We start from the raw sequence: 12,146 nt of genomic DNA, 5'->3' as shown, positions 1-12,146 counted from the left end.
AAAACTTTTTTTTTTATATATATATTCAGATTGCAAGTTGAATTAATATGCATATTACTTAACTGCATAATTATAGACGTTATCAAATTTTGTAGTGCAAAAGCACTCCGCACTTTGTAATTTTAGCTTTTTGTAACAAAATTTTTATATTTCTTGTCATTTCATGCACGAAAGAAAAAAATATTGAACAAAATATTGTTTACAATGTAAAAGAAATACAACAAAACGGATGATAAACATTACTAATTTACCAACAATGTCTATGATACTACACTAATATATATTTTAGAGTTTAGATCCTTCGTCTTTACAAAAAAGAAGGGATTACTAATTACATGTTTTTTTCTTTTACATTATTTTCTTTGCCATTCACAGAGAGATTATTCACATTACTATCAATAATTACTCGTTTATAACGAATCTTATTTTGCTTTGTAAGTATGTATTGTACTGTATACAAATATCTATATTTAATATTTTTCTGTTTCAAGAAAGTTAAAAATATTACCATCTTGTGGGCAATAGAGAAGCTTAAGAACAAAAAACTTGATTCCAGATATTAGCACATTTGTTTAACTTATGAAATACCATATCTACAAAAACCATCACAACTAATAGTATGTACACCTTATATATAAAGTTCAATAACTTATCTATCTATCTATTTTTAAAAGGAGTTATCAAATACCATTCCAAATATCCACCATTTAATACCGTTTAATTTTGCCCAACTATCAACGAAAAAAAAAAAGTTATATTAATAACTTAAAGAGAGAATTGGAAAAAAGTATTGAATATTTACAAATTAATGTCCAAAGATTTCATAAAGATAAGTCATGTTTATTTAAGTTTCTACTAATAAAATGAATATTCCAATATCCAAACAACAAGAGTTTCATTCATACATATATACATAAATAACTGTGACAAAAACCACCAACTCTGCAACAATTACTGTTATATTTTTAACACTATCTTCTAACGTTTATAATTCTTTACCAATCATCCCCTACATCATCATCCTCATGTACACCAACTTTATTCTTACGTTTATTTAAAGCTGCAGCTAACGCATCTGCTAGAGATGGTGGACCACCAGCACCCATATTGGAAGAAGCCGTTTCATTTCCTGTGTTTGAAGTAGCCACAGTCTCACCACGAGCTTCTTGTAACAATACAGATGGTCTATCTAATTGGGATTTATCTACTTTTCTTAACGATTTAATACCACCAGCACCCCTAATCGATGCCAATAGTGCATCTCTACCCGCATCACCTGTAGATTCCACAAATCCACTGTTGTTATTGTCTGTAGCAAGAACAGGTGGTGGAGGAGCAACCGGAGCTTCGCTATTATTCATCACTGGAGGTGGAGGTGGAGCAGGAGGAGTGGTCATACTATTACTATTCATCATAGGTGGCGGAGGTGGAGCTACTGGAGCATTCACATTAGTATTATTACTCATTAATGGAGGAGCAGGAGGAGCAATATGAACCAAGTTTGTATTATTATTATTATTCATTATTGGAGGAATTGGATGAGCTATAGCAGCAGTGTTATTGTTATTATAATTCATATTAGACGAACTATTTAATGGTCTAAAAGATGGTACTGGTTGTACTGGAGACTGCGGAGCCGTATTAAACGTAGTATGAGGTGGTATTTCTGTTTGTTGTGACAATGGTGCTGATTGACCAAAAGTAACTTGTGGCATTTGTTGATTATATTGTTGTGTGAAGGTATCCTGTCCAAAAGAAGTTTTAGGTTGTAGAATTGTTGGTTGTGTCCTTGTTCTAGCAGGAGGTGGAGGTGGAGCAGGCCCACGCCTTACAGGTGGAGGTGGGGGCACGCCATTATTACTAGATATTCTTTGATTATTCATATTATTGTTATTTCTGTGTGGTGGTAATGGTGGAGCCGGACCACGTCTTACAGGAGGAAGAGGAGGAACTCCACCGGTATTAATATTTTGTCTTGGTGGAGGAGCGGGAACTGGCCTTGCTGTATTTATATTACTATTTATATTCATATTAATACTTGGCGTTCTATTTGGCAACTGCGGAACTGGCCTATGCAAATTCATATTTGTATTGTTCATCTGTGGAATTGGAAATGGGAATGAGTTATTTGCTTGTTGTGTTGCATTATTGAACGGTTGATTTGAGAAAGATGAAGGCTGTAGCTGTGAAACATTAGTAGTACTAGGAACTGGAATAGTAGTAGTAGTATTATTACTCAACGGAGGTGCTGGTTGAAAATTTGCAGGTAATGGGGGCACATTATGTTTAACTTTCTGATGAGTGGGCAACTCTGATGCTTGTTCTTTTTGTTCTGTAGAAGACACGGTATCTGCTACAGTGGAATGCCCTGACACAGCAGGCTGCACCGACAAAGTTGATGATTGTACATCAGTGTCATTGTAATATGCATCTTCATCGAATCCATCATTATACTGGTCTGTATCACCCTCATTAGTATCAATATCATTGTGTGAAAATATTGATGATGAGGATGGAGGTGGTGGAGGTGGAGCTTTGTTTTTGGTTACTGGAATGTGTTCAACTTCATTGTAATTATATCTTTTCCTTTGAGAATCCATTACAACCATAGTTTCACCTCTAGGGCCTTGTTTAGGCTGTTTTTTTGCATTCTCAGCCCTCAATTTTTTATTTAACGCAATCGCTTTTTTATTCTGTAAAGTTGCTCTCGAGGCATATTTTTCTCTCTTTTGTACCCTTTTCAAAAAATGTTCTGCTTCTTTAATATCAACAAACAAAAGCCCCACATAGCAATCTTCAATTTCGAAAGTATGAAAAAAAGTTCTATCCTGATAGTATTGGAAATTTATATACAGTTCTTGATCCCAAATGATCCCTCTATGTCCAAAGATATCAATCAATTTAAGAAAAAAGGTATGACCCACTAAATCATCAACCAAAGTAATGGCTCCAGATAAACCTGTATATTGCCATTGTGTCTTATCTGGATATGCAATATATAACCGTGCTATGGTGACATCAATAATCTTATTTGAATTTTTAGGTAGTGCTCTCTTAATAATTTCTTTATCTTGTGAGTTTAGTAACCCCATATTTTTCTAGTATGTGATTAAATTATGCACACTTACAAATTAATTCAATTTCTCTTTTGAAAAAAAAAAAAAAGTTCTGTTATTTATTTCTGATCTAATTAGAGATAGTACTATAATCTCTTCGGTTCAATTGTTGTTGCTTGAGACTATTAGGACAATGATATGCAGATATCACTCCATTATATCTTTAAACACTTTTTTTTTCCTTTTCTTCTTTTTTTATTTTCATTTACAGAATACTTGCAATAAAAAGAGAAAATGATAAACCGTTTTTATTTATTTCTACATTAGGAAATACTGGATGGAAATGGGGAAAAAAAGACTATCTTTTCGTTTGACGTCTTTCTCAAAAAATCAAAGCCGTGAAAAGTGATGAGGACTTCATTTTAGGGCTATTGTTTTAAGAGACCTAAGATATTATACTATTTGATCAATAAATGAAACTGAGGATTTTCTTCTCAGGAATAAGATCTAGAAGCAACTACAAAAAGAATTCCAGAAGATAAATTTATTTTCGAAAGAATTACTTATTTTATTCCTAGCCCTAATTTCTAGCTAAAAGGTTTTAGACAGGATATAAAAACTTAAGAACTTCACCAACATAAGGGGAAGGGGAATTTTATCAGCCCTAATTTTGCAAAGTATTTTAAAGATCTAAATATTTAATATCATTTCTCAGACATTACTGGTGATAGTCAAAAAAAAATAAAATAAAATTACATGTAGAGAAATGTGTACGATTATATTCGAATTTTTACAACTTTTTATGGAAATAATGTAATATTTGGAATATTATACCTCCTTCCACCAAGATATATATCAATAATCAAATGATTTCCGTCAATCTTAATAGTATCAGAGCTTAATTGAATTTTTTTTTTTTGGATAATATTGGATAAATAAAGGGGTTATCAATGCTTATGTATCACAAGTTGTAATATGCTTATTTCCTGTGATAGTTTCAGAAAATTTTATGCTGACTTAAATCTTTTCAAATACAGACAATACACTCATAATGTAACTTAGTAGTAGCCCATATTTCTTCCATTATTCAGTAACTTATCATAAAAAAAATCAGTACGTAATCCCTAAAAAAAATATTGGCTTATGACCCTTGATTACTTTTCAAGGCTAGAATATATATAAAAAAATTTGCTTAACCCTACTAATCCCCTTTTCTATGATACAAGTTTGGTAAAAGCATACACCTAAAATCGCATCCTCTTCCCTTTTCCCCTCCAGACAGTTAATTATGAGATATACAATATAGTCTATGTTCTTTGTCTAAAAGACAATTGCATAAAAGAATAACACGATATAATAGAAAAGAATAAGGGAGAAGTAAATTAAACACGACTGATATTCTTTTAGTCTTACAGGCCATTGGGGACGATAGGTAAAAGTTAAAAAAAAATGACAATGAAAAATTGTACTTTTTTCTAATAGTCTATTTCTACAGGACTTTTTAAACAAGCAAAAAAATTATGCAAACAGTTTTATATGAATATATAATAATAAGTTTCGATTCTTTTTTTTTCCTGTAATTATTATACTTGTTACTTCTATCATAACATCCATTTTTCTTAGGGTTGATTCTTATACGTTATTGAATAAATTCTAGTATAGTTTACATATTCCCTCTCTAAATATATACACGTAAACAGGACATATACCAGTGACATTAGTACAAGTCATGTCTGAAACAATTAAATTGGATATTGATCATAAAAATCATATTGGTACAATAACATTAAACGATCCAAATCATTTAAATTCATTATCCTTTGAAGATTTTATTCAAATAGGGGAATATTTAAACAAATTAAATTTGGATAATGACCTCTATATAACAGTTTTGCAAAGTAGTGGCAATAGAATATTTAGTAGTGGTGGCAAGTTTGAATCAGTAATGGAACTTAAAAATATTGATAACACAAATCAAATGAATAGAATTAGACAATATATTGGTAATGTCTCTACTCCAACTATTCATATGTTAAACACTTTTAGTTCTCATAACAAACCGATCATTTGTAATTTGAATGGACCAGCCATTGGATTAAGTGCTTGTTTGGTGTTATTATGTGATCTTATTAACGTGCACTTACCTATAGGATCAGAAGAACAAGGGGAAGAGAGGAAACCTTATTTATTATTTCCTTTCAGTTCACTAGGGTTTGTGGCGGAAGCTGGAAGTTCTATTATGTTATATAATAAATTAAGCATAAATATAGCAAATGAACATTTAATCTTTTCGCTTCCAATAAGGTATAATCAAATGAAAAATTTTGGTATGATCTGGAAAGAATATCATTACAGAGACGATTATGAAAATAAAATAGACAAGAATAACGATTTGGACGCAACAGATCAATTTAATAAACGCTGTAAAAATGATATAATAAAAAATATCATAGAAAATGATCTAAATCCAGAAGCCATAACCGAAATGAAAAGAAGAGTGATATACAAAATGAAACAAAGATTGAAAAAAGCAATAACAGAAGAAATTATTAATACCTTACCTTTATGGTTGTCTGATGAACCAATTTCAAGATTTGAACAGCTTTCAAACAAGCAACGTAGACATAAATTGTGAACACATAAACTTCAAACTTTAAGTTCAACTACCAGTCAATTAATGTAGAGTATCTTTTACTATTCTTTTAGACTACATCACATTAACTAGTAACTATCCCTAAGAACATATACATCTATTACGTAATCTATTGTATAACGGGAGACATTTTTTCCCCTTTATTCGCTGTCATAAAAATTAAGTTGTCTTCGAGAAATTTCTTTTGTTTTTTTTTTTTTTTTTTTTTTAATCAAGTGCTTTCCTTTCCGGTTTAATTCTTCCGGTTTAGTTTTCCACTGTCGTTTTTTTGTCCCCTGCTCTTTTCCTTTTTCTTTTCCTACGGCTTTGTGACAAAAAAAAAAATTTCCTTTGCGTCATAAAGATTTTCTCTTTTTCCTGTTTTTCTAAACCTTCGATTGATTTTCAAGGAAGTTATGTAAAAAAAAAGTTTAGATTAAAAAGGTCGAACGATTGATTGTTCGGCTAAATTAAATAATCAGCAAAACGAAGATACTCATACCTTCTTTTTATTTTTTCCAGTGATTTTGTGTTATATAATAAAGATCAGAAACACCCAAAACATAAAGAAGAAATATTTTATTTACTTTTATGTATTTATCTTACATCCAAGTGATTATTAATTTGTTTGTTCGATTGCTTATTTTCCGGTGTTTTCTCTTATTCACTTGCACTATAATATTGCATATTTGTGTAATTTAATAATTATTTCGTATACACTTCAGTTTCGCCATACTCTGTACTGTTCCTTTTTACTTTTTACAAATAAAACTAACAGAAATACAGAAAACAGATCGTTGCATAAATAATTACAATACATTTATCCTACTTTCTATTTTTTTTTTTTTAATATTTTCCACTTAGACTAATAATTTTATTTTCTATTTAGTTGTACACAAATACACATATTTGGATTGACACTTTTTCTTCTATTTTTAATTATGGGTAGACCAAAGAAAGAAATAAGTGAGGAGAAATTTGAACAATTTCAAAGAGAAGTAGAATTAGCTGGTAACAGAACTGATATTTTACTACGAGATAAAAAGGGCAGGTCTCGTTCCTGTTTACTGTGTAGACGAAGAAAGCAACGTTGTGATCATAAGTTACCTACATGTACTGCATGTTTAAAAGCTGGTGTCAAATGTATCCAACCAGCCAAATATCAAAGTTCTTCAACAAATTCAAAAGATAATATTATTCCTACCACCAATAATGTCGGTCTCAATAACGACAACAATTGTAATATTAATAACTGCACTTTGGGGAATGACAGACCTCTGATTATTAGTAACTATTCGATTTCTCCAGTTAATTCTAAAAATTCACTAAATTCTAATGGACTACTATCAATCAATAATATTAATAATGGTAATAACTCATTCTTTGTAAACTCTAATTCTAATATAATACAAACTACAAATTTCAACACTACAGGAAAGATAACGAAGAGTAACCCAAATTCTGATTCTGATAAGGATGAATACACAAAATTGTTAGAGAAAAAACTAAGATTTTTAGAAAAATTAATTGATATCTCACCGAATACCGTGACATTCAAGAAGAAGATAAAACAGTATAAAAGAATTACTCATCTGTTGAATAATATGGATGATACATTTGATGAATTGGATTTCCACCATCCAAATAATGGCCCAGATAATAAGTTTGACTCTACATATTATAGGTTTCCATATAATAATCATAATACTAAAATACTTCCTCCATTAAATTCCCAATTCTTTGATCCTAATAACAATACAAATAGCATATCTGCTACCTCAGCAAATAGGACTGAATTCAAAGACGATTATTATAACCGAATGATGGGAACCTCACTTCCTAGAGTTGCTTCTCAAAACAGCAAATATGACACTGTTATTTCATTGACTTCTAAATCTTTGAAGGATTTTGATCTTAGCAGTTGTATTTTTTCGAAATATGATTTAAAAGAGTTTTTAGCTTATAAACCTGTAATGGAATTTGATGAGGAATTATCAAGATCATTTCTAGACACATTTTTCACTAGATTACAATTCAAATACCCCTTATTAGATGAGCAAGAGATTTACTCATTCCACGAACATTTTGTTAATAATAATATTTACTCTTATTCAGAATCGGATTTCCATTTTTCTTGTGGTAGAATGTGGCTTGTCTACACAATAAGTGCATGTCTTCAGATGACTACTGGCAAATATAAGGGAAATCCACCGATGAATTACTTTTCGACTGCAATAAGACATGTGGCAAAATGTGGTAGGAGTTTAAATTATGTTCAACAAGTTGAATTATTGACTTTATTAGTTCTATATCTATTAAGAACAGATAAAGATTCTTTAGTGTTATATGAAATCATTAAAGATGTGATGACAATTTGTAAAGAAAAATTATACTTGAATAAATGGCATTCACCAGATCCGTTTGCTAACAAAAAATTGAGATTATTTTGGTGTATTTATTTATTAGAAAGAATGATTTGTGTTGCAGTTGGGAAACCATACACAATCACTGAATCTGAAATTGATTTACCTTATTTTACTGAAGACTCCTTTAATACCAAGGATACAAAGACTCACAATGGAGTAAATTTCATTAATCAATCATTAAAATTGCGTCGTACTGAATCCAATTTTGTAGAACAGTTAAAAATCATTCCACAAAAACCTGAAGATGCTGATAGTACGCCTAATAACAGCAATAATAAAAAATTACTAATTAAACAATTGCCAGAAGTAAGAAAAATTTTTAAAGACCTAGAGGTATGGAGGTCTGGTCTAATCACTAGTAGTTTCAAAAATTTTGAAAATGAAACACTAAAATTATATTATTACAGAGCAGTTAGATTATTAATTCAACCATACCTTGAAGTCTTGCCCCCCGATGACAGATTATTTAGAGAATGTCAAGCTGCTGCTGGCCAAATTTGCCAGTTATATAAAATATTCCATCAAAAGACTGTTACAGGACATTCAACACCTGCCGTGCATACAGTGTTCGTAGCCGGTGTCACATTAATTTATTGTATGTGGCTAGCTAGGAATTTTGGTGATAAAAAGAGAAGAAAATTAGGTGATGACTCTAAACATACCAGACCTTTAGTTAGTGCCACTCTATTTTCTACAATGGATGATTTAAGGGCTTGTTCTGTTTGCCTTTATGTCATCACAGAACGATCTAATTTTGCTAGAATTTTTAGAGACGCATTTGAGCAATTGATGAATGCAACTGTAGGAAATTTAATTGAAAGATGTGGTCCTAATTCATCTGAGTTAATATACATGGCTAATGATACTAAGAATGGGCAACATAAAGCTTCTAATAGTTATCAAAAGAAGAAAACACAAAATATTACGGACGAGGATACTACACTAATGAGTAGTGACCAAGATGGAAGGATCAACGATAAAGCATCCAATAATAACAATATTAGTAAAGAAAACTCAAATTATGAAACGACCAACTCCATTAATGGAATGCCACCAGCTATGAACAGAACATTTGGGAAAGGTCAAGCCGAAGAGCATGCCGGTTTTGTGGCAAATTCTCAAGTCGATCCTGCTGAACAGAAGGAACTGAATAGAAAGAAAGGAATTTTACAAAAGGCTACTCTCCCTAAAAGTTTAGCTCATTTATTAATTAACGAAGATAATGAAGATGAAAAAAGCTTCAATAGAACAGAAACAGAAAGTTGCAAAAAATCAACTGCTGACACACCATCCAACTCGCTGAAAGAAGAAGAAGAAGATGGATCAAGTCCAACAACTAGTATTAATGATGATACAAAGAGATATATTGTCAAGAAACCTGTTAATTTAAATGAATTTAATTGGGAAAATTTTGAACACCAAGCATTTTTACAACAACATTATGCACAACAAAATTTACAAGTATATTTAACGTCGTTAAACTATAATAAGACTGATAATAATAACAATAAACAGTTTCCGGCAAATGTAAATGTAAATACTACAACAAATAATGGCAATGGGATTATTCCATATTCAAATCTACAGCCATATATTGGTACACAACCCACTCTGCCAGCTAATTTAAATTCAACGAATTCTCAACCAACAAATATACAACAAAATTATGTTAAAAATATGAACTCTCATAAAAGTCATAACAGTAATGACACTCCTAGTTCTACTACTTCTACCAATACTCATGTACCCATCTCCACATTTAATGATGTTCCAATACAACCCGTATCCGAAATTTATCAATCAACCAATATTAACAGGACTAGAATGGGAAATACAAGTTATCCAGGTGCCCCTGTTATTCATGGACCAATGGTAAATAATAACAATAACAGCAACAATACTTTTAGTACGATCCCAGTCAGCACAATGCCACTTATCAGTATGAGTAATAATAATAATATTCCTAATAACAATAATGTTATGACAATAACAAGGAACAATGAAGTCACTTCCAGTGGTGTTCTTTTCAATAATGGCACACATGACATGATTAATAATATATCTACATGGACCAATGATTCAGCTAATGAATTATTAAGCCATTCTAATTATAATTATAGTATGTTTAATTTAGAGCCAACAAATCCAATACCAACAGATAGTGACAAGAAGAATATGACTCATTTCTCCACAAATAACAATGTGACTTCACATATTGGTTCAAGTAATAGTGTAAACCTCACTCCAACATCTACTGTTACTAATACTGCTACTACCAATAATAATAATAATAACAGTAATAACAATAATTCAATATTGCACCCCCAGGATGCTGATGGGTGTTCTAATGAGAATAATCAACCAATTCGAACCAATGAGCCAAATAATAGGATGATTAATCATGTAGATGTTAACCAAAGTAATAATGGAATGATGGTACCAAAGCGTATTGGTACTATCTCGTCAGATAGTTATAATAATAATCTCAAGAATTCCCAAAATAAAATAGCAAATAAATTTGTTACAAAGACTCGATTTCCTGATAATTTTGCACCAGTAGAAGATTTCTGGACAGTTAATGATGATTATGAATTTTTAACGTGATACATATATATATATATATGTATGTATGTATGTATGTTTGCATAAATAACTAAATCACTATCATTTTCTAAATATCATACGTAATGACTAGAAAGATCTAGAGAAAAAGATACATTTCGTGTCCAATGATACAAAAGACATAAGGGAAGATAACGATGAAAAAATATAATATTTATATTCTTAGAAAAACACTAGCAGGATCTAGATATATATCTATATATATATATATCTATACATACGTATTAGATAAGACACTGAACTTTGCTTGGTCATATTTTTATTTTATCTAAGAACTGATTGATAACACGTTAGATTTGTTGCAACAAAAAAAAAAAAAACAGAAAATTATCGTCACTTTATTGTTATAGATTTTTCTGCATATACACACATAAATATAGATATCGATATAAATATATAAACATATCATTGTAATAATAATAACAGTACCATGAATAAGACACTTTATGCATCGATACCATTATATTGTAACCTTAATGAGTTCCAAGATATATTGGAGTTTACATATGGAAATGTTGGTACATCAATACCAATGGTATCAAATAAGAAAGTTATAGAAGAAGGGGGAAGAAGCAATGAGGATAAAGACAAAGATACAGAGGTATATAAGTATAATTTTTACATATGGGATACGATTGAAATAATTTATAATATTAAAGATAATATAGTTAAAATATATAAATGTCTTGAAACAAATATAGATGATACTAATAGGGATACAAATAATAATGAAAGAAAAGACCTAGCCAATATGATTGATCTTGTGATAGAGAGTGTTATCTTAGTTATAATATCAATGGATCAAAATACTGCTAATAATAATAATAATGAGGAACAAAAAAGTTTTATAAAAGGGGAATACGAAAGATTAGATTTTAAGAATGTAGATCCAATAATTGCATTATTTAAAGAACAATTTGGATCAAGTTTCAGTAGTATGGAAGGAATACCAAACAATGGATTGATTACATTAGATCGTATAAACGCACAGATTGATTTTAATAAGATGAAGGTTGTTAAATGTAATAGTAACCCATTACGTGGTAGGATTGAATCATTACTAAGTATTGGAAAAGATTTAAAAGAACCGTTATGTTAGGAAAATATAACTTTCATAAAAGATACTATATATATATATGTATGTATGTATCTGCTATACCAAGGTGCCATATTAATCTTATCCATGTGACCAAATTACTTCTTTTGGTTGGAGTATATTTACAAATGAAAATAGAAGTCAACTACATACAAGCATATAAAAGACAGATTAGTAAACATTACGATTTAAGGTATTAGTATTATAACTATATGAATATAGATAACGTATATTATTAGAAAAGTAAAGTCTTTCATAATACCATTTGCGATTACAAACGTAAATAAGTTGCCAATCAATAGCACTTTTCAAGC

The 12,146-nt window shown here is 30.3% G+C and overlaps 4 protein-coding genes across 4 annotated transcripts; 3 read left to right on the top strand and 1 right to left on the bottom strand.

Annotated features, from left to right (window-relative positions):
• Nucleotides 1-995: 995 nt before the first annotated feature.
• LAS17 (actin-binding protein LAS17) lies at nt 996-3,092 on the bottom strand (the record flags this gene model as incomplete). Its single annotated transcript, XM_064857951.1, has 1 exon — nt 996-3,092. One exon carries the CDS (start codon nt 3,090-3,092, stop codon nt 996-998), a length of 2,097 nt encoding a protein of 698 aa, XP_064715311.1.
• A 1,693-nt stretch (nt 3,093-4,785) lies between these two features.
• DCI1 (putative dodecenoyl-CoA isomerase DCI1) lies at nt 4,786-5,691 on the top strand (the record flags this gene model as incomplete). The annotated part of the gene is made up of 1 exon (XM_064857950.1): nt 4,786-5,691. The coding sequence occupies one exon, from the start codon at nt 4,786-4,788 to the stop codon at nt 5,689-5,691; it is 906 nt and encodes a 301-aa protein (XP_064715310.1).
• Nucleotides 5,692-6,629: 938 nt separating this feature from the next.
• On the top strand, nt 6,630-10,718 carry PWA37_001315 (uncharacterized protein; the record flags this gene model as incomplete). Its single annotated transcript, XM_064857949.1, has 1 exon — nt 6,630-10,718. The coding sequence occupies one exon, from the start codon at nt 6,630-6,632 to the stop codon at nt 10,716-10,718; it is 4,089 nt and encodes a 1,362-aa protein (XP_064715309.1).
• Nucleotides 10,719-11,166: 448 nt separating this feature from the next.
• Nucleotides 11,167-11,835, top strand: SYC1 (cleavage polyadenylation factor subunit SYC1; the record flags this gene model as incomplete). The annotated part of the gene is made up of 1 exon (XM_064857948.1): nt 11,167-11,835. One exon carries the CDS (start codon nt 11,167-11,169, stop codon nt 11,833-11,835), a length of 669 nt encoding a protein of 222 aa, XP_064715308.1.
• Between the last annotated feature and the right edge of the window lie 311 nt (nt 11,836-12,146).

Source organism: Arxiozyma heterogenica, assembly GCF_036370985.1.
Source record: "Arxiozyma heterogenica strain weizmannii chromosome Unknown scaffold_16, whole genome shotgun sequence".
Lineage (NCBI taxonomy): Eukaryota > Fungi > Ascomycota > Saccharomycetes > Saccharomycetales > Saccharomycetaceae > Arxiozyma > Arxiozyma heterogenica.
This window is presented reverse-complemented; position numbering and strand designations above follow the sequence as displayed.